Here is a 24,003-nt window from a genome sequence, read left to right on the forward strand (position 1 = left end):
CGGAGCCCTCCAATTCACGCAACTTCACTACTCAGTGCTTCAGCATGTGTGCCTTTTTTGTGTTTTTTCGCCTTTTTTCAAGTTTTGTCCATTTTGCGGACTCAATATGATAACAAACCAGCATAGAAAGAAGGAGGGAATATCTGTACTATTTTCTAGGAAGAGATTCATGGCGCTTGAAAGGGAAGAATCAACAAAGCAGGCTTTGTACCACAGCAATTTTAATTGTGATGAGAACTTACTTTTATGGGCGAAAAAAGCCAAAGCAGACCCTTTTTACAGCGGAGGAGAAGAGCTATCCCTCGTTCGGCGGCGTCTCTTCCCACCGCACACACTCAGCCCTTTTCCCTCGCACTCTAACCTCTCCCCCCCGTCTGCTGTTTTTTCTACAGCTCCTCCTTTAATACAAGTGAATTTTACTTTTTAAGATACTTTATTATTTGTAGCAATAAGGTTGTTAAAGTTAAAGATTTGAGTGATTTCTGATCGTTTGTGAGGGCACCAAAGGTACTTCTGTGGGTGCGCATGATGGCATAGCAGCTTATACAGAGGACGGCAGCTTGTTGTTGTTATTTTGCCTTGTTAATAGAAAGTCGATCCATCACTTCCTTGTTATGTTTATTTGATATACAGTTCTGGATAGCACTTTTTATTGCTTTCAAACTGTACAAAACTTCACTAAAATACGGGCTTTTTTCACTTATTTTTACATTGTTTCTTTTTTATTTATGAACCCTATTCAATAATAATAATAATGATGGATTAGATTTATATCGTTAGATACTCAAAGCGCTCACAGAGAATTGGGAACCCATCATTCATTCACACCTGGTGGTGGTAAGCTACATCTGTAGCCACAGCTGCCCTGGGGTAGACTGACGGAAGCATGGCTGCCAGTTTGCCCCTCCGACAACCACCAATCATTCATTCATCATTCATTCACCAGTGTGAGCGGCACCGGGGGCAAGGGTGAAGTGTCCTGCCCAAGGACACAACGGCAGCGATTTTGGATGTCAATAGGTGGGAAGCGAACCTGCAACCCTCAGGTTTCTGGCACGGCCGCTCTACCCACTTCGCCATGCCGCCACTATTCAAGGATGAATTAAGTTTGTGAATCAAGGTTCCATTGTAATAAGGAGTTTAATAAGGCAACAGCAATTTACAAAAGATGATTTGATTTAGCTATGTTTCAAGGGGACTTGCTTCACTAGAATAAACTAAAGATCCGTCCATATTGATTCCAGAAAAATAACATGAACAATACAAATAAATTATAATAAAAACAGTCTTCCATGGACTTGTTAACTGGGTTTCGCTCATCTTATTAACCTGTCCAACACAGGGGTAGGGAACCTATGGCTCTAGAGTCATATGTGGCTCTTTTGATGACTGCATCTGGCTCTCGGATAAATCTGAGCTGACATTGCTTAACACGATAAAAAATTAATAATTCACAGTGTTAAAAAGAGCGTTCAAAATATAAAATATTCTCATGCTTTTTTATGTTCAAAAAGTTGCAATAATGGTAAGAAGTAATTTGGTTAGTGTGGGGCTTGCCCTCCTGGGGGTTCTTCAGACCACCAAGAGCCTGTTTTAGGGTTACAATATTGTTTTATTTTATTTTTCTCTCAGTTGCTTTCCAGCAATTGTCTTTTTCTCTTTCGTCCTCACTCGCGCTCTGGCTCCAGCCCCAACCCTGTCTCTCCTCCTGGTTGCTGCTTATAACAGAACGACAGGTGATTAGATAACAAGGCCCAGGTGGGCCATCTACGCACCTGTCGCTGATTTCAAGGTCGGTCCTGGCAACATCCTGCTTTGCTGCAGGCCCGCAGGCCACAACCCCTCCACAGTTAGCTTCAGAATAACAATGTTATTATAAAGAGACCTATTATACTCTGGAAATGCTGGTCTTACTTAAAAATACACGCGTTTAGTTGTGTTCAGTGTTAAAAAAAAATATTATATGGCTCTTAGGGAAATACATTTTAAAATATTTGGCTTCTTGGCTCTCTCAGCCAAAAAGGTTCCCGACCCCTGGTCTAACAAGTCCTGGAGCGTTCCGCAGCACAAAAAAAAACTCCAGAATGAAGATCCAGATTGACTACAGTGTAAACTATCCCCGTTAAAAAGGGCCCGCTTGGCCAGTGCACATAGCAGCAGAGGCAACCGGTGGGACTGGAGGTCTATATTAAAAACACAGCGCCTTCCCAGCAGCTGCGGCCGACCCAAAATGGAATCACAAAGCGAGCCCGCCGACCCAGAGATATGGCGCTACCCGGACACGCACAGGCGGCAAATTCATACTTTTCCGGTTACGTCTCGACCCCGCCGGTCCAGGTCTTTGCAGGACAAACACGCCGTTAGTCCAAACACAGGCCGACTTTACAAGTCTGTACTTAAGTCTTCTTACCACGACGGGCCGCTGAATCCGCTCAGTCCTCTCCATGGGTCCTTTGCCACACTCGCCTCACCACAGCGAACCCAGGGGGTGGGTGGGTGGCCGGGGAATGGGAGTGGGGGGCACAGACAATGCTGTGTGAGTGTGTGTGTGAAATGATGACTAGTGTGTGTGTGTGTGTGTGTGTGTGGAAGCTTGACAAGTGCATGCATGTGCATAGAGCTCCAGAAAAGAGTGCGCTGAGTGTGTGTGAGAAAAACCGGAGACGCTCTCTTAACCTCCAACCCCTTTGACGCGCACCCCCGCCCTCCCACCCATCACCTCCACAACCCAAAGGAACGTGAACCTTGTGTAAAGGAAGGGAACCGGAGCTGGTGGGAGGGGGCTCGGGTTGCAGGACTTGTGCTACATTTGCAAAGTGGGGAAATATATTTAGCCTGGGTCCGGCAGGAACGGGGACGTGAGCGCGCTGAGGCCAAGGAGGAGGCTTGGTATGCGGCCGTCAGCCACCCAATGCCCCAGCTGACGTGGAACGGGGCAGTGCCCAGGGAAACCCCCCTCCCCTCTCAAGCCCGCTCCCTTCGCCTCGTTTTCTTGCTCTTCCGGACTGATCCTGTCCCGAACTGAAAGGACATACAATCAGCAAACTAGGAGACATAAATCTCAGTGGTTGGGTTTGCTTGGGTACACACGGGACTGAAGGCTTTCAAAGGGCTTAAGTCATGACTCCTGCCAGGTTTTGTCCGAAGTCAAGATCTAATCTCAAGTAATCAAAAGCAGGTCTAAAGTAACTTAGTTTAAATCTAAACCAAGCTCAAGTTCAGGTCCAATTAAAAGAATGTTTTCAAGTCATTTGGTCAACAAGGTATTAGGTCCAGGCAATCTAAAGCCATTTAGTCCCAGTCTACAGCACGGCCAGAGTCCTTTAGTCCATGTTTAAACCCACTTCCGAGAAAAGGTTCCAAATGATTTGGTGCAATTTATAGCCAATGTTAAGTAATTTGATCCTTGTCTAATCAAGTCTTCAAGCATTTTGTCCAGAGTCCAGTCATTTTATCTCCCCTCTCAAGCACTCTCCCATTGCCTCGTTTTCTTGCTTTTCCGGACTGATCCTGTCCAGAACTAAAAGGACATACCATCAGCAGACCAGGAGACATAAATCTCAGTGGTTGGGTTTGCTTGGGTACACACAGGACTGAAGGCTTTCAAAGTGCTTAAATTACGACTACAACACCAAACTCCTGCCAGGTTTTGTCCGAAGTCAAGATCTAATCTTAAGTAGTCAAAAGCAGGTTTAAAGTCACTTAGTTTAAATCCAAACCAAGCTCAAGTCCAATTAAAAGCACGTTTCAAGTCATTTGGTCAACAAGGTATTAGGTCCAGGCAATCTAAAGCCATTTAGTCCCAGTCTACAGCACGGCCAGAGTCCTTTAGTTCATGTTTAAACCCACTACCGAGAAAAGGTTCCAAATGATTTGGTGCAATTTATAGCCAATGTTAAGTAATTTGATCCTTGTCTAATCAAGTCTTTAAGCATTTTGTCCAGAGTCCAGTCATTTTATCTCCCCTCTCAAGCCCTCTCCCTTTGCCTCGTTTTCTTGCTCTTCCGGACTGATCCTGTCCAGAACTAAAAGGACATACAATCAGCAAACAAGGAGACATAAATCTCAGTGGTTGGGTTTGCTTGGGTACACACGGGACTGAAGGCTTTCAAAGGGCTTAAGTCATGACTACAACACCAAACTCCTGCCAGGTTTTGTCCGAAGACAAGATCTAATCTTAAATAGTCAAAAGCAGGTTTAAAGTCACTTAGTTCAAATCTAAACCAAGCTCAAGTTCAGGTCCAATTAAAAGAACGTTTCAAGTCATTTGGTCAACAAGGTATTAGGTCCAGGCAATCTAAAGCCATTTAGTCCCAGTCTACAGCACGGCCAGAGTCCTGTAGTCCATGTTTAAACCCACTTCCGAGAAAAGGTTCCAAATGATTTGGTGCAATTTAAAGCCAATGTTAAGTAATTTGATCCATGTCTAATCAAGTCTTTAAGCATTTTGTCCAGAGTCCAGTCATTTTATCTCCCCTCTCAAGCCCTCTCCCTTTGCCTCTTTTTTTTGCTCTTCCGGACTGATCCTGTCCAGAACTAAAAGGACATACAATCAGCAAACTAGGAGACATAAATCTCAGTGGTTGGGTTTGCTTGGGTACACACGGGACTGAAGGCTTTCAAAGGGCTTAAGTCATGACTACAACACCAAACTCCTGCCAGGTTTTGTCCAAAGTCAAGATCTAATCTTAAGTAGTCAAAAGCAGGTTTAAAGTCACTTAGTTCAAATCTAAACCAAGCTCAAGTTCAGGTCCAATTAAAAGAACGTTTCAAGTCATTTGGTCAACAAAGTATTAGGTCCAGGCAATCTAAAGCCATTTAGTCCCAGTCTACATCACGGCCAGAGTCCTTTAGTCCATGTTCAAACCCACTTCCGAGAAAAGGTTCCAAATGATTTGGTGCAATTTAAAGCCAATATAAAGTAATTTGATCCTTGTCTAATCAAGTCTTTAAGCTATTTGTCCAGAGTCCAGTCATTTTATCTCCACCTAAAGATCTAAAACCTAACTCAAGTTCAAGTCCAAATTAAATTGACTCATTGTTGTTTGCATCTGGTCTAAAGAAGCAATTCTAAAACAGATCTAAAGACATATTGACCATCTGTAAATCGTCACAATTCAAGTTCCAAGTCATTTAAAGGCTTGCCGAAATGAGATGTTCTTATGTAAACGGGGATAGCAGGTCCATTCTATGTGTCATACTTGATCATTTCGCGATATTGCCATATTTTTGCTGAAAGGATTTAGTAGAGAAAACAGACGATAAAGTTCGCAACTTTTGGTCGCTAATAAAAAAGCCTTGCCTGTACCGGAAGTAGCAGACGATGTGCGCGTGACGTCACGGGTTGTGGAGCTCCTCACATTCTCACATTGTTTACAATCATAGCCCCCAGCAGCGGGAGCGATTTGGACCAAAAAAGCGACGATTTCCCCATTAATTTGAGCGAGGATGAAAGATTCATGGATGAGGAGAGTGAGAGTGAAGGACTAGAAGAAAAAAAAGGCGAGGGCAGTGGGAGCAATTCAGATTGTTATCAGACACATTTCCTAGGATAATTCTGGAAAATCCCTTATCTGCTTATTGTGTTATTAGTGTTTTAGGGAGATGATATGGTACCTGAAAGTCGGAGGGTTGTGGCCACGAGTGTGGTGACCGCCAGTGTCTCCGGTGGGAGGAGGTAAGAGAGTCCGCAGCTGCAGGAGGACGCAAGCACCGCTCATGTCTACGGTAAGAGCCGACTTATTACCACAATTTTCTCACCGAAACCTGCCGGTTGACATGTGGTAGAGAACCATGTTCGCTTGACCGCTCTGTTCCATAGTAAAGCTTCAGCTTCGGGAATGTAAATAAGGAAACACCGACTGTGTTTGTGTTGCTAAAGGCAGCTGCAATACACCGCTTCCCAACTACATCTTTTTTCTTTGACTTCTCCATTATCAATTGAACAAAATGCAAAAGACTCAGCAACACAGATGTCCAGAATACTGTGTAATTATGCGATGAAAAGAAACGACTTTTAGCCGTGAGCGGTGCTGGAAGAACATGTCCGCTCCAACCGGTGACGTCACGCGTATGCGTCATCATTCCGCGACGTTTTCAACAGGATACTTCGCGGTAAATTTAAAATTGCAATTTAGTAAACTAAAAAGGCCGTATTGGCATGTGTTGCAATGTTAATATTTCATCATTGATATATAAACTATCAGACTGCGTGATCGGTAGTAGTGGGTTTCATTAGGCCTTTAAAGTAAGTCCTAAGTCATTCAGTCAAAGTTGAAATCTAGTCTTATCATCTGTTAGAAGTCTTTAAGGGGAACTGCACTTTTTTGGGAGGAATTTTGCTTATGGTTTACAATCCTTATTCAAGGAAAGCACACATATGTTTTCATAATTTTGCTAATAAACGCTAATAAAAGTCAGCTAAAACTGTAGGTTATGGGATGCACTTACACCGCCGACAAAGTACTCTAAAAAAACACCCAAAAACATCCATCAATGATTTATGCAAATGCACATTCATAATAACATAGTATTTAGTGTACGTATTTTGCACTTTTTAAGCATACGGCAGAGTATTAATTTCACAGACGGATCCCAACATTCCTTATTCCGTTCAACAATAACAACTACTACTACTCATGGCAGACTTCATTAGAGCCAACAACAACTATAAAAAATAAACATTTCCATAAAAACTCTCCATCATCATTTTTCTTGGCACAAATGATGCAAAATTTTTGTTTTTGTAACCTGAATATAAGGAGGATGAGCTGCAAGTCTTAGAAGCCGACTGATAAGCAGACTATCTAGAAGAACTATTGCTAAGTGCTAAACAAGATATATGCAAAATACAAACATAACAAACCAATCACTCACTGTACAATGTCTGCTCTCAGTGGGATGCCAACTGATGGGATGTTTATATCTTTCAGTTTATATGAAGAAATAATCATAGTCATCATGCAGGTGAAAAAAAGAGTGTCTTTTTGTGTCTTTCGCCATCTCTGGATGTAAATTGAAATGTCAAAGTTGCCCAACTTCCCGGTTTATGGTCACAACAACAAGTGAGAGTTATGATTTATAATCTAGAATTAACTTTCACCAGCTCAGAGGAGATGCAGCAGCTCAGTATGTCAATAGCTGCATAAGCTAGTTAGCTCTAAGGTCACGGGAGTAGAAAAAGTAGTTATTTGGCGTGAGCGCTTACAATAACAAAATCACAATAATACTTGATTAATTTTCAGGTTATCAGATGTAAATGGAGTATTGTTGGTGTTTTTTTTATGTGTTTAGAGAGCTTTATTGGCGAAATAGTGTTAGCCACCTCGTAATTTTACGAGTTAGAAATGCATTAAAAAAGAATGTGTGTCCTTGTCTAACATGAGGATTGTGAATAATAAGCAAAATTCCAAAGAAAAAGTGCAGTTCCTCTTTAAGTCATTTGGTGCACTGCAAAAACTGAAATCCAAGTAAGATAAAGCATCTCAAATAAGGGTGATATTTGCTTATTTTCTGTCTGATAAGACAATTCATTTCACTAAGCAGATTTTATATTAGAGTGTTTTACTCGTTTTAAGGGTTTTGGTACTAAATTATCTCAGTAAGATATTACAGCTTGTTGCTGAGATTTTATGACCTATATTGAGTAAAACATGCTTGAAACTAGAATATCAACGGTTGCGAAGCTGTGTCAAACACTCACGAGAATAACACTACTTTTTTAAAGTAATAATTTCTTATTTCTAGCATGTTAAAAAAAAAATAATGACTTCGACACAATCGTGTCTCATAATTAAAACAGATGACAGCCAACTGGACTTGGCTTCACGGCGGCAGAGGGGTTAGTGCGTCTGCCTCACAATACGAAGGTCCTGCAGTCCTGGGTTCAAATCCAGGCTCGGGATCTTTCTGTGTGGAGTTTGCATGTTCTCCCCGTGAATGCGTGGGTTCCCTCCGGGTACTCCGGCTTCCTCCCCCCTCCAAAGACATGCACCTGGGGATAGGTTGATTGGCAACACTAAATTGGCTCTAGTGTGTGAATGTGAGTGTGAATGTTGTCTGTCTATCTGTGTTGGCCCTGCGATGGGGTGGCGACTTGTCCAGGGTGTACCCCGCCTTCCGCCCGATTGTAGCTGAGATAGGCGCCAGCGCCCCCCGCGACCCCGAAAGGGAATAAGCGGTAGAAAATGGAAACAATAGAAAATACGTACTCATATAGTAGTACAGTTGTTATTAGTGAAAATATAGTTATTTTAAAAGGTATTTTTGGGTTCATTAAGGTTAACTCATTTTACTTGTTTTGGAATGTTTTGACATGCCAATTTTTCTTGTTCTACTGGCAGATAATTTTGCTTATTTCAAATAAAATACCCCTCATTATTGTATTTTTTTTTCTTGGTTTTGAACACTGACTTTTTGCAGTGTGTAACTGATGTCTAATCCTTTAACTGCAAAAGTCAGTGGTTAAAGAAGGGTTGTTAAAATGTTGACGTTGAGGGTAATCAGGGTCCTATGTGTCCACCAGAGGGCAACCTCTGAGGCAGCCTGTAGGTGGTGACAAGCCCGACAACAGCCGAAGGTGAAGGAATGGAGGTCCACCAGTTGGCCAGAGTCAGCAGCAAGCGGGGCTCTGCTGGGATTCATATGTCACCACCGACAGGAGCTCAGACGTACTTTCCAAATTCCTTGACCAAGAAACTGAACTACTCCGAACGATCTAGTGACAATTTAGTCTGTGATCGAATAAACAGTGGTGTAGAAGAAAACCCAAGAGAGAAAAACACATATTAACCCGGTTCAACCAATCAGCAGCAGGTGTTGTGTGTTTTGTGGGTGTGTTTTTGTTGAACTTGACGCTCGGAACAAGGCTACGCAAACACACACAGTAGGCCGCGTCGACGCCCACGCGCACAAACAGAAAGCCATCTAAGCGCCGTCTCCCCCACCCCTCGCATCTCCATCCCACTGTGGCTGCGCACACAGGGAGATTCAGTGGCCCGGTTGCCATGGAAACCAGGCCCGGTGTATCAGCCAGCCGGCTCCGCCGACGGTTGATTGTGAAGCTATCTATGTGTGTGTGTGTGTTTGCTGGTGCGTAGGTGTGCGTAAGACTGTAAAGCCTATCTATACAAGGCCTCGATTTGAGGCAAAAAGAAATAGGTCACGTGTACAAAACCTATACAGTGCCTACCAGCACTTCTCTCAACATCCGGGAAAATATACTTCTGTTCGATTATTATTGGTCTGTTTAAGGTTATGTAGACATCAATAGGTAGTTAAATGTCTGTATACATAGATTCTTTTTAGATCTCTGCTCTGACTAAATCTGTTTGAGGGCTGTAAAGTACATGCTAAAGAAACAGGTAGCACCATAACATTTAAGTCTAAGGACCTTTTGGACAATCATAAGCCTTTGGAAGCGGCAAAAAGCAAGTCCTTCTTCCTACGTCATTAGGTTCAGTAATAAATCTGTTTAAACCCAGTTGAGTGCCATTTGGTCCAAGTTTTTAGCTTGTATTGAGATCTAAATAAATTAGTCCAAAGAATGTCTGGTCAAGGTCCAACCAAGTTCTAAGGTGTTTGGTCCACGTCTGAAGGAAACGGCGACTGATTTACTGAAAGTAAACAGATTCTTGTGTGCAGACAGATCAAGTTTTTTTTAAGACTGATAAAGGCTGAAGTGTCAGGTTAAACTGTTAGCAAGTAAGAAACATCTTGTACTAAAAAAACTTTGTCCGCACATAAGAATTTTGTAATTATTTTTTTAAGAAAACCTGATGAACTCAACTGATTGAAGTCTAAAGTCATAAGGACTTGGTCAAGAGTTAAGATTTTGTCTGGAATCATCAGACAAGAATATAAGTTGGTGTATTACCTGATTCTGATGACTTGCATTGATTGGAATCAGACAGTAATGATGATAACGCCCACATTTTCAAATGGAGGAGAAAAAAAGTTGTCCTTTCTGTACAATACCACATGAAAGTGGTTGGTTTTTGGCATCTAATTCATCCAGCTTCCATACACTTTACAAGAAAAACATTGGCGGCAAATTCCGTAGCTTGCTTGATTGACATTCACGGCACCCGAGGGTCTTGTGAGATGACGCTGGCTGCTGCCAGTTCATTATTATGAAAAAATGACAGAGAGGAAGGCGAGAAACACTTTTTATTTCAACAGACTTTCGCGCCGTCCCTTCCGTCAAAACTCTAAAGGCCGACTGCACATTTCCTATCTTCACAATAAAAGCCCTGCTTCATGCTGCCTGCGCTAACAAAATAAGAGTCTCAGAAAGCTGGTGTGCACAAGTGATGTGCACGCCAACTTTCTGAGGGATTGCTTGTGCACGCCAGTTTTCCGAGACTCTGTATTTAGTTAGTGCATGCAGCATGAAGCAGGGCTTTTATTGTGAAGATAGGAAATGTGCAGTTGGCCTTTAGAGTTTTGACGGAAATAAAAAGTGTTTCTCGCCTTCCTCTCGGTCATTTTTAATAATAATGATCTTGCAGCAGCCAGCGTCATCTCACAAGACCCTCCGGTACCGTGAATGTCATTTAAGTGACATCTTGGTGAAGATTGATGATCACTAATTTTCAGGTCTATTTTTTTTAAGACTGGCTGGAGATCAACTGACACACCCCCCGCGGTCGACTGGTAGCTCGCGATCGACGTAATGGGCACCCCTGGTCTAGAACAACGCTGTCTATTGTGAAGCCCGGGGGCGGCCCGGAGCTCGTTTTTTAACGGCCTGCGGCGCAACCTTTCGCATTGAAATATTAGCATGTTAGCTTTATGGCAAAACTTGTAGGTTAACACATCCGCGTCAAATAATTACTTGACGAATGATACTTATTAGCATGCTAGCTTTTTAAGCCAATTTTGTAAGTCTATGCCTCAGTCATTTTTTGGTACTTAAAGTTAAAGTTAAAGTACCAATGATTGTCACACACACTCTTGGTGTGGCGAAATTATTCTCTGCATTTGACCCATCACCCTTGATCACCCCCTGGGAGGTGAGGGGAGCAGTGGGCAGCAGCGGTGCCGCGCCCGGGACTCATTTTTGGCGGTTTAACCCTCAATTCCAACCCTTGATGCTGATTGCCAAGCAGGGAGGTCTACTTGATGCATGCTGAGGTAAACAGGCTACAATTATAAACAGGTACACATTTCAGAGTAACATAATGGTACTTAACGCATGTTACAGTTAGCATTTCAGCATGCTAACATTAACTTGCTAGAGTTTTTAGCCATATTAGCAGGTATATACCTCAGTGTTATATATTTTGGTACTTCACTAACTATAAGCATGCTATTTTTAACATTTTAACATATTACTTGTTATGATCCGCTGCCCGGATCATATATTGTTTTGGTTTTTGAGTCCTTTTGTGTTTTTTGATTGTTTTGGACTCTTCCAGTTCCGAGTTGTGCACTTCCTTGTTTGTTCTGTTACCATGATTTCGTATTTGTTCCACCTTCTACTTTCGGTTGACGCGCACCTGTGTTTTGATATCTGCCTGTATTTAAGCCTGCCTTCTCCCTTTGTTCAGTCTGGATCCTTTGGTATTTCTTATATCCTGTCTCTATGCTAAGTTGCTCCTTAGCTTCTCGTGCACTCGGCACGTTACTTTTGGACTCTTGGACTCCATGCTAAGTTTAGCGTTAGCTTCCCGTGCGTAGGCACGCGCTTTCTTTTACCGTTTTGTACCAGTGTTTTTTTACTTTTGTATATTAAATCCAGTTCTTACCTGCAATTCCTGCCTGTCTGGTCCTTGTGCATCTTGGGGTGACACAACGTGCACCGCGTGACATTACTGATAGCATTTTATAGCTCATTTAACATTTTGTGTTATTTGACGCTATCTAGCCAGCATGCAGCTTCACGGTGGAAGAGGGGTTTGTGCGTCTGCCTCACGATACGAAGTTCCTGCAGTCCTGGGTTCAAATCCAGGCTTGGGATCTTTCTGTGTGGAGTTTGCATGTTCTCCCCGTGAATGCGTGGGTTCCCTCCGGTTACTCCGGCTTCCTCCCACCTCCAAAGACATGCACCTGGGGATAGGTTGATTGGCAACACTAAATTGGCCCTAGTGTGTGAATGTGAGTGTGAATGTTGTCTGTCTATCTGTGTTGGCCCTGCGATGAGATAGCGACTTGTCCAGGGTGTACGCCGCCTTCCGCCCGATTGTAGCTGAGATAGGCGCCAACGCCCCCCGCGACCCCAAAAGGGAATAAGCAGTAAAAAATGGATGTATGGATAGCCAGCATGCTGACTGTTAGCCTTTCAGTTCGACTTTGGCTCTTATGCATTTTTTCAACCAAAATTGCATTTTCTAGTTCTTTGAGAAAAATATACAAAATGTACTGGTTGAAGGTGGAAACAACCAAAATGGCCCATTGCATCCTTTGATATGTCAGTCTGTGGCCCTCAGTGGAAATATTTTGAGCACAACGTGGCACCGTAAACAACTACAGGCAAAAATGTGCTACTTTGATCTCATTAGGAACGAGGGACCAGGTGTCGAGGACAAGCGTGGTTACCTGGCGGACGAAGCTGTTGGAGGTGGTGTCAGAAGAGGTGCTTCCATCGGAGCGCTTGAAGCGGCTCTTCCTCTTAGCGTACTTGCCCTGGTGGAGGTGGAGAAGTGAGAAGAGGAGGGAAGGGGAGGACAAATAGCAAGAAAAAGTTATTCATCCGGACATGGACGAAGGCTGCTACATTGTTTACGTGACGGAAACAAAATAAGCGCGTGTGAACCGCCGGTGCTCATTTTCCATGTTGCCGTGTAACCCTATAATCGCATTGGCGGACACCCCTGCCAAACGCATGTCTCTGGGTTGGGCAGAGGCCGCTCATTACATTAGCGGCCCATCCCGCCCACATCGCCATGGTTACGCAATGCCGACTAATCGCGTTTGTGGGGAGACGGCCTGTTCCGGCGGCTCTGTGTGGAGAGAACAAAGCGGGCCGACAAACGCAACGTGCATGTTTATACCCCAACTCAATACACAGCTGTGTATTAAACACTGCGTACTATATACATTGTCTGACACAGATGTCCGATATTTGCTCTTCTGATATGGTTTACCGTAGCTGTATCGCAATGTTTACATGCGGCTTAAACTTATACTCACGTAAAAGATTCATTCAAATGGGATGCACAATTACATGTCCATATTCCTTGTTACACACATGCGCCATGGCGGAAAATGAACATAATTTATTCCAAGTACCATTATCACTGGAGGACTCTAGAGGGGGGAGGGGAAATTGGCTAAGAATGATACGCGCACACCGAGCAGGACGACACTAAGAAGCTAACAGCTAAAGCCCGTAAATATTTTTTTCTAAATTGAAAACACTTCCTTGTGGTCGACATATGACCATATGTTCTTCAACATATGGTTCTTTGGTCAGAATGTTGCATTGATAATGTTTTACTGATCAAAATCTAGCCGCTTTCTGACAGTCGCTTCAGGGGGCGCCGTTTTGTGGGCGGTCTTACAAACCCCGTTTCCATATGAGTTGGGAAATTGTGTTGGATGTAAATATAAACGGAATACAATGATTTGCAAACCCTTTTCAACCCATATTCAATTGAAGGCACTACAAAGACAATATATTTGATGTTCAAACTGATAAATTTTTATTTTTTTTTTGCAAATAATAATTAACTCAGAATTTCATGGCTGCAACACGTGCCAAAGTAGTTGGGAAAGGGCATGTTCACCACTGTGTTACATCACCTTTTCTTTTAACAACACTCAATAAACGTTTGGGAATTAAGGAAACTATTTGTTGAAGCTTCGAAAGTAGAATTCTTTCCCATTCTTGTTTTATGTAGAGCTTCAGTCCTTCAACAGTCCGGGGTCCCCGCTGTCGTATTTTACGCTTCATAATGCGCCACACATTTTCGATGGGAGACAGGTCTGGACTGCAGGCGGGCCAGGAAAGTACCCACACTCTTTTTTTACGAAGCCATGCTGTTGTAACACATGCTGAATGTGGCTTGGCATTGTCTTGCTGTAATAAGCAGGGGCGTCCATGAAAAACAACAGCATATGTTGTTCCAAAACCTGTATGTACCTTTCAGGATTAATTGTGCCTTCACAGATGTGTAAGTTACCCATGCCTTGGGCACTAACGCACCCCCATACTATCACAGATGCTGGCTTTTGAACTTTGCGTCGATAACAGTCTGGATGGTTCGTTTCCCCTTTGGTCCGGATGACACGATGTCGAATATTTCCAAAAACAATTTGAAATGTGGACTCGTCAGACCACAGAACACTTTTCCACATTGCATCAGTCCATCTCAGACAATCTCGGGCCCAGAGAAGCCGGCGGAGTTTCTGGATGTTGTTGATAAATGGCTTTCGCTTTGCATAGTAGAGCTTTAACTTGCACTCACAGATGTAGCGACAAACTGTATTTAGTGACAGTGGTTTTCTGAAGTGTTCCTGAGCCCATGTGGTGATATCCTTTCGCGATTGATGTCGGTTCTTTGTCACATGTTGCTGGCATCAACTTCCAAAGTTAATGATTATTTGCACAAAAAAAAATTGTTATCAGTTTGAACATCAAATAGGTTGTCTTTGTAGCATATTCAACTGAATATGGGTTGAAAATGATTTGCAAATCATTGTATTCCGTTTATATTTACATCGAACACAATTTCCCAACGTGGTTTGTATTTACGTGACTCACCTTCGGCAGCGTCTTCTCCCCGTCATCTTTGTTGTAGCGGTGTTGGACTATTTTAACACGTGTAGCGAAGCCTGTCAGTTGTGATCTCTTTTTTTTATCTTTTACACCAAATTCAGTTTATTCCCCATAGGACTGCAGTTTGTTTGTGATGGCGGGTTTAGTGTGTGTGTGTGCGTGCGTGTGTGAAATGTCACTTTCAATACACTTCTGTGGCCCCTCTGCGACATGTTTATGTACACGTTGCTGGTAGTTAAACGGATGATTGAAGATGAGACGCACACGGGGACGGTGTGTCCGCCGTGTGAATGGCGATGTGGCGACTTCCTGGAAGGAAGGGCGGGGGGGGAATGCCAGACATAGGAGAGAGGTGGTAATCGATGTCCTGACAGATTCAAATGTGTTCTATAATTCAAGAGGATGTGTTAATTCAAGCGGAAGTATGGTGGGAGGCAGGGGACATGGCCCCCAGGTAGCAGCTCCAAATGAAACGGGATCACTTTTAAACTCTCAGGAGTATTTTTTGTTGTTTTTGGAATATCTGGTTGAAGATAGCCGGCGTACATACTGTACACGTTTACAGAATGTTTTTCTTCTATGTCAAGACAAGAACGTGTTTTTTTAGCGACTCAAGATGGCAGTCAAATCAAATCAAATCCACTTAATTTATAAAGCACATTTAAAATTTACCACAGGGGTAGCCAAATTGCTGTACAATGGACAGGTTAAAACAGGGGTGCCCATTACGTCGATCGCGAGCTACCAGTCGACCGCGGTGGGTGTGTCAGTCGATCTCCAAGCCAGGCTTTTAAAAAAAATAGACCTAAAAATTAGTGATCATCGATCTTCACCAAGACGTCACTTAAATGACATTCACGGTACCGGAGGGTCTTGTGAGATGACGCTGGCTGCTGCCAGTTCATTATTATGAAAATATGACCGAGAGGAAGGCGAGAAACACTTTTTATTTCAACAGACTCTCGCGCCGTACCTTCTGTCAAAACTCTAAAGGCCGACTGCACATTTCCTATCTTCACAATAAAAGCCCTGCTTCATGCTGCCTGCGCTAACTAAATACAGAGTCTCGGAAAACTGGCGTGCACAAGCGATCCCTCAGAAAGTTGGCGTGCACATCACTTGTGCACGCCAGCTTTCCGAGACTCTTATTTTGTTAGCGCAGGCAGCATGAAGCAGGGCTTTTATTGTGAAGATAGGAAATGTGCAGTCGGCCTTTAGAGTTTTGACGGAAGGGACGGCGCAAAAGTCTGTTGAAATAAAAAGTGTTTCTCGCCTTCCTCTATGTCAGTTTTTCATAATAATGAACTGGCAGCAGCCAGCGTCATCTCACAAGACCCTCGGGTGCCGTGAATGTCAATCAAGCAAGCTATGGAATTTGCCGCCAATGTTTTTCTTGTAAAGTGTATGGAAGCTGGATGAATTAGATGCCAAAAACCAACCACTTTCATGTGGTATTGTACAGAAAGGACAACTTTTTTTCTCCTCCATTTGAAAATGTGGGCGTTATCATCATTACTGTCTGATTCCAATCAATGCAAGTCATCAGAATCAGGTAATACACCAACTTATATTCTTGTCTTCGTGAAAGAAAGACATCTATATGTGTTACACATGCTTGTATTATCATTAAACACATTTAACTTGTTTACAAAAATGTCTCTTTCATAAATAAATAAATATAAATGATATGTAGAAATGAGGTAGATCCCCTCGAGTTGGTCAATTGAAAAGTAGCTCGCCTGCAGAAAAAGTGTGGGCACCCCTGGGTTAAAAGATAATACGAGGACCGAGCAAACAACACAACAAAAACAGAACATGATAAAAAATAAATAAATAAAACATAAAAACAGGTTCACAGCAGGTTTATAATAGGGCGCCATTGCAGGACGGATATCACTTAGTGTTAAAAGCCAAGGAATAAAAGTATCTTTTTAAGAGAGATTTAAAAACAGGAAGAGAGGAGGCTTGTCTAACACTCAGAGGTAGGTCGTTCCAGAGCTTGGGAGCAGCCGCAGCGAAAGCTCTGTCACCTCTAAGCTTCAGCCTTGTGTCAGGGACCGTCAGTAGCAGCTGATCGGCTGATCTTAGGGATTGAGTCGGGCACTAAGGCTGAAGGAGGTCGGAGAGATATGTTGGCGCGAGGTTGTTTAGACATTTAAAAACAAATAGAAGGAGTTTAAAATTGATTCGATAACGCACAGGGAGCCAGTGAGGGGACGCTAATATAGCACAAGGACAGGACGTATTGAAGTTGCATCAGTAGGCATCCTATTTCACTACAAAATGTCCTGTTCCTAAATTATGTGTACAAATAGTTATCGTTCACATTTGGTATGATACGGTACCAATTCTTGATACCTGGTGATCAATACAAGTACTCAATAGTACCAATGTTCGATACTTAAAGGCCTACTGAAACCCACTACTACCGACCACACAGTCTGATAGTTTATATATCAATGATGAAATATTAACATTGCAACACATGCCAATACGGCCTTTTTAGTTTACTAAATTGCATTTTTAAATTTCCCGCCAAGTGTCGTGTTGAAAACGTCGCGGTACGATGACGCGTGCATTTGACGTCTCGGGTTATAGCGGACATTATTTTCCAGCCCGATCGAAGCTATAAGTAGTCTGGTTTAATCGCATAATTACACAGTATTCTGGACATCTGTGTTGCTGAATCTTTTGCAATGTGTTCAATTAATAAAGGAGAAGTCAAAGTAGAAAGATGGAGGTGGGAAGCTTTTAGCCTTTAGCCACAAAAACACAGCCGGTGTTTCTTTGTTTAAAATTCCTGAAGATGAAGCTTTACTATGGATCAGAGCGGTCTAGCGAACATGGATCCCGACTACATGTCAACCGGCAGTTTTCGGTGAGAAAACTGTGGTAATAAGTCGCCTCTTACCGGAGACATCAGCAGAGCTTCCGTCCTGCTGCAGCTGCCGTGACTTGCCCTCAGAGACTCTGGCGTCAACACACCCGTCGCCACACTCCTCCGACTTTCAGGTACTATTTAATCTCACTAAAACACTAGCAACACAATAGGCAGATAAGGGATTTTCCAGAAGTATCCTAGTAAATGTGTCTAGTAACATCTGAATCGCTCCCACTGCAATAACCTTTTTTTTTTTCTCGTCCTTCACTCTAAATTTCCTCATCCACAAATCTTTCATCCTCGCTCAAATTAATGGGGAAATTGTCGCTTTCTCGGCCCGAATAGCTCTAGCTGCTGCTGGCTATGATTATAAACAATGTGAGGATGTGAGGAGCCCTACAACCCGCGACGTCACGCGAACATTGTCTAATACTTCCGGTACTGGCAAGGCTTTTTTATTAGTGACCAAAAGTTTCGAACTTTATCATCGATGTTCTCTACTAAATCCTTTCTGCAAAAATATGGTAATATCGCGAAATGATCAAGTATGACACATAGAATGGACCTGCTATCCCCGTTTAAATAAGAAAATCTTATTTCAGTAGGCCTTTAAGTGTGTGTACCATGAATTGATTTGCGTGGACCCCGACTTAAACAAGTTGAAAAACTTATTCGGGTGTTACCATTTAGTGGTCAATTGTACGGAATATGTACTGTACTGTGCAATCTACTAATAAAAGTTTCAATCAATCAATCAAAAGTGTTGACAAATATTGTTTTTGATAATAAAATCTCATTAAAAAAACTAGATGAGGCAATTCCTTCAGGAATTGCATGAGAATGCTCCGAGGCTGACGTTGAACTGAAATCCTGGAAACATTTTTTAGAATTGTTGAAACAGGCTGAATATTTTGAAGTTGGAACAGTTTGAATCAGATGAAAAATGTGGGACTTGTAGAACTTTGAAGAATGTCCCCTTGATTTCAATGAGAATTTCCCAAAAATTTGGGAATTTGGGGAAAAGCGGGAATTTTCTGGAGAATGGCAAAAAAACAACAACTTGAATGTTCTGAAATGTTCAAGTCGGTCGAGAAATGCTGACGTATGTTGAATTTAAAAATGGTATTACGGAATTCCTGTAATTTCAGGAAAACCGGGAATCGTTGCAGTTAGAAAAACAACAACTGTTTTTTGTCCTCATTCAGAGGAATGTTCGTACTGTGGAACGGTTGAAGTGGGTTGAAAAATGTGGAAGGAGTAATCGCCAGACAAAATGGTCAAAAAAGGGTTTTAAAAAACATGAATTCTGCCAATTCCTTGAATTTTCTTTAACTGGAAAACATTATATGTCGAGGATGAGTGGAATATGTTGAAGATTGAATGGTTTTAATCGGTTGAAAAATGTGGAAATGGTGCACGTTTGAAAAATGGCCAATGCATTTTAATGGAAAAAATGTCCCGGAAAACCTGTAAATCTGGGAATTTGTCAAGGGAAAGCCACCGATTCTCAAATAGGCCGAACAGTTTGAAGTTGGAACGGTTTGAATCAGGTGAAAAACGTGGAAGGTACAGCATGCCAAAATCTGGAGAAGAAGAAGTTGAAAAAGTTGAATAAATAGATGAATTTTAGTGTAGAAAAGCATATGAACGCTGATTATAATAACTGCTGTCCAGTTGTTGCATCTTGTTTTATAATAAGATTCCTCAGTGTCAATTACAGTTACAGCTTAAGTTAGTTTCGGCATGTGCTTATGAACAACGCTTTGTTCTAAAAGAGCACAGCTTGTCACTCTCACTAAATACAGTTCGTCGCTACATCTGTAAGTGCAAGTTAAAGCTCTACTATGCAAAACCAAAGCCATTTATCAACAACATCCAGAAACGCCATTAACTTCTCTGGGCCCAAGATCATCTAAGATGGACTGACACAAAGTGGAAAAGTGTTCTGTGGTCTGACAAGTCCACATTTCAAATTGTTTTTGGAAATATTCGACATCGTGTCATCCGGACCAAAGGGGAAGCGAACCATCCAGACTGTTATCGACGCAAAGTTCAAAAGCCAGCATCTGTGATGGTATGAGGGTGCATTAGTGCCCGAGGCATCGGTAACTTACACGTATGTGAAGGCACCATTAATGCTGAAAGGTACATACAGGTTTTGGAACAACATATGCTGCCATCTAAGCGCCTTCTTTTTCATGGACACCCCTGCTTATTTTAGCAAGACAATGCCAAGCCACATTCAGCATGTGTTACAATAGCGTGGCTTCGTAAAAAAAAGAGTGCGGGTACTTTCCTGGCCTGCCTGCAGTCCAGACCTGTCTCCCATCGAAAATGTGTGGCGCATTATGAAGAGTAAAATTTGACAGCGGAGACCCCGGACTGTTGAACGACTGAAGCTCTACATAAAACAAGAATGGGAAATAATTCCACTTCAAAGCTTCAACAATTAGTTTCCTCCGTTCCCAAACGATTATTGAGTGTTGTTAAAATAAAAGGTGATGTAACACAGTGGTGAACATGCCCTTTCCCAACTACTTGGCACGTGTTGAAGCCAGGAAATTCTAAGTTAATTATTACTTGTAAAAAAAAAATAAAGTTTATGAGTTTGAACATCAAATATCTTGTCTTTGTAGTGCATTCAATTGGATATGGGTTGAAAAGGATTTGCAAATCATTGTATTCTGTTTATATTTACATCCAACACAATTTCCCAACTCATATGGAAACGGGGTTTGTACAATGTGCATCAATGAATATTTTTAGTTACTCAGACAGCAATGTGTTTATATAAGTTTAGACTGGGGTATGTTGTTTCTTAATGGGGAAATACGTTAATGTCTCTTGTTTTCATGTCGGTATTTAAACTACCAAGCTGGCCCCAGTTAGTTTATGGGTATATCAAAGTGGAGGTTATGATGATTTTATTGTAAAAAAGTAATACTAACACTCGGATGTTAGGACACGGTTATCATTATTAACAGTGTGTGCCAACTGTCATCATGGAGACACTCATTTACCTCCACATTTATGGCATTTCATTGTCCAACCTCACACAAACATATTAGAATTGGACTGTCTGTGAATGTAGCTTGTCTTTACAACTCCATGCCCTTCTGCCTGCTCTGCCAGAGAATAAGAAGACGTAGCAAGAAGGAAATGTGTTGCCAACTTAGTGACTTTTGTCACTGTATTTAGTAAGTATTCTCTAGCGGAAATTGGCCTCACCTGGTCAGACATTTGGACACCATTGCTTTGGTGTTGTACTTGTACAAGCTACTAGCAGGAGAGGAGGAGGATGACAGAGAACATGGAGAACTTTGAGAGGACAGAGAGGATGTGGGGGCCGGTTAAGTGGGAGTGAAGAGGAGAGAAAAAGCAGGTTTTGGCATGTTTGGTCAGTGTTGTGTTTCTCTTCGCTTTCTGTTGAGCAACGACCAACGTGCTGAGCGTGGGTGTGTTTGTTACACTTTTTTTTTGTTGTTGTTGTTTTTTTTTTTCAACCAAATCTCAGCGTTGTGTGTTGTCCGCTCCACTCCCGAAAAAGCCACAGCCTATTTGTGGCTGTCGCGAGGATTGACACCGTCGACAGGTGAAGAGCATCACTCGTGTCATTGACGGAAGAACTCATTTACCGCCTCTAAAATACACCCACTGGCCACATCATAAGCTACGCCTACACAATCTCATCAGTCCAATAACATAATGCTGCTTTTAATTACAGTAGATCTTATTTGGGATTAAATTGTGTTTTATTATTAGGGTATATTGTTCCAAATATTGTCATTTTTTTATTAGTGAATATTAGGGCCAAGCAGTAATAAAAACAAAGGCATGGAAAATGTATTTAAAAAGCTTTTTTTTTTATTATTATTATTAATTGTAATGTTTTCCAAATTCAAGCAGACCATCTCATTTTCCAAATACTAATGTTCTCTTTTATCAAAATAATTTAATTACAACATAATCATAATAATATCATTACTAAATATTATAAATTATATTTTATTACAATTCATATTCATATAGACACACTTCAGTAGCTATTCCTCTTTATTTTATTATATAAAAAATCTAAATATTTGAGATTAAATATTGTTTTATTACTACTGTATATTATTTTATTTATTTTGGGTTTTTTTTTAATAATGAATAAATAGAGAAAAGTTGTAATCAAAATGGATGCATTGAAAATATATTAAGCTTTTTTAAATTAATTGATTTTTTTATTTTGATTTAAAATTCAAATTGACCCTCTCAGTAGCTTAAGTGAATTATATTTATATAGCGCTTTTTCTCTAGTGACTCAAAGCGCTTTACATAGTGAAACCCAATATCTAAGTTACATTCAAACCAGTGTGGGTGGCACTGGGAGCAGGTGAGTAAAGTGTCTTGCCCAAGGACACAACGGCAGTGACTAGGATGGCGGAAGCGGGAATCGAACCTGCAACCCTCGAGTTGCTGGCACGGCCGCTCTACCAACCGAGCTAAACCGCCCCACTTAATATAAATATTTTATTAAAATGTTGTAAAAATGTACTCCTAATAATAACAGATATGATACAGTATATTTATATTGTTTAAATTAGATTTTTATTAGAGTCCTTACTCAACTAGACTCCTTTCAGTAGCATTTACACTCTATTTGCTTTTTTAAATCTTCATAAAATATTACAAAAGTATGATAAATAATACAAAATCCAATATTGCGTTTCATATTATGTAATACTAAAATAGGACAATTATTTTTTTATATAGAGGAAAAATAAAATATTTAATTGTTCAAATTAGAATTATCACTCACATTTACCCTCATATTCAGCTATGTTAATAAATAATAATTTATTGTTCCAATTATTGTTATTTTTCATAATAAAAATATTAACTACAAATGGATGCATAGAAAATATATCAATCAATTAAACTTTGTTTTATTCATTGTAATTTGGATCATGACTTAAAATTCATGTTGACCCTCTCAGTAGCTAAATCAACATTTTCTCTTATTAAAATAATTTAAATAAAAATATACCCATAACAATCATAAAAAATTACAGTATATTGTTTTATTAGATCATTTTATTCAAATTTTTAATCCAATAGTTGACATTCTTTTCGATTTTCTTTTATGAATATTGTCATTGAAATAATACTAAAAATATAATAATAAATAGAATATCAAATATTCAGTTTTCACATTACATAAAAAATAATTAAAAATAAAATTTTAAATAGAGCCAAACTATGATATAAAATTGTTATAATTGTAGTGATTACTTTAGCTATTTTTTTATGTTATGAATCAGGGGTGTCACACCAACGGCTTTTAACCGGCCCGCGTGATGAGTTTGCCAAGTATTAAAATGATCTGCATTTTTTTTTTTAACAAAAGAAACTGCTATTCTCAATGTGTCCACTGGATGTCACAATAGCAATTCCGTTAGGCAAGCAAACACTTTATACCGGGCCAAGCAAGAGGTACACCGTAAAAGGTGACCGTGGTTCCTCCTCCTCGACCCAAATGAAACTTAAAACTCGCCGTTTTGTGTCTTCTGCTTCGAACACATGGTCATTTGGCACCTTTGTTGCCTCAAAATGTCGAGAAAAGTGAACTTTACCCTTTTGAATAGTTTTTACGGTTTGCTGAGTTAGCTCTGGCTTGATAGGTGGACATGACAAAGGAGGTGTTTGATATCTCGAAGAGTTTACATGTTGTGTTTTTTTTTTTTCAATCCTAGAAAGACTGTGACTTAAAGTTTAATCCTGGCTTTGTAGATACACTGAGACGAAGTCTAAGCTCATCGTGTTTTGAAGCTGCACCAATTTCCTCAAAATTTTCAACAAACTTGAAGTGTTTTGTGCAAAGGATTATTCGTGATTTATACGTTTTCAGAATGTGCTTACTCTATTTTTGGCCTAAGTAAAAAAAAAGAAAATATTATTGTTAAGTTATCATTCCATGATTTTACCATTCCGGCCCACTTGGGAATAGATTTTCTTCCATGCGGCACCTGAGCTAAAATGAGTTCGACACCTCTGGTATAGGGTATTTTAAAAATGGTTTACATATATTTTACAACATTGAATTGTGACATATTATGCAACACACTTTTTAACGATCCTACATATAAATACTATGGCCAAGTACATCCACATGTACTATCCTATGCTCTTTCGTTATCTATTATACTTTAAGGTGAATATTGATGTGGCAAGTTTACACAGCATACATAATAAAATTGTATGATTTTAGGCTTTTTAAAGCTTTATATAAGGTTACTTTGACTCATGGTAAGAACTGCGGCCTCCCTTATGTTTAAATTGCCTTATTAGTGATTCCCAGAGCCCAAAAAATGTCTGTGGACTTCAGGGCGTTTTCTATTGGGGCTCCAGTCGTCTGGAA

The 24,003-nt window shown here is 40.9% G+C and overlaps 1 protein-coding gene across 2 annotated transcripts in view; it reads right to left on the bottom strand.

Annotated features, from left to right (window-relative positions):
- Positions 1-24,003, bottom strand: part of cacnb1 (calcium channel, voltage-dependent, beta 1 subunit) — a 115,672-nt gene that overhangs the window by 87,558 nt on the left and 4,111 nt on the right. For both annotated transcript variants that reach the window (XM_061905384.1, XM_061905383.1), the window contains exon 2: positions 12,538-12,624. In XM_061905384.1, coding sequence (XP_061761368.1) covers positions 12,538-12,624 — 87 coding nt within the window. The remainder of the gene's footprint in view (positions 1-12,537; positions 12,625-24,003) is intronic.

The sequence above is a fragment of the Nerophis ophidion genome, linkage group LG07 (assembly GCF_033978795.1).
Source record: "Nerophis ophidion isolate RoL-2023_Sa linkage group LG07, RoL_Noph_v1.0, whole genome shotgun sequence".
Lineage (NCBI taxonomy): Eukaryota > Metazoa > Chordata > Actinopteri > Syngnathiformes > Syngnathidae > Nerophis > Nerophis ophidion.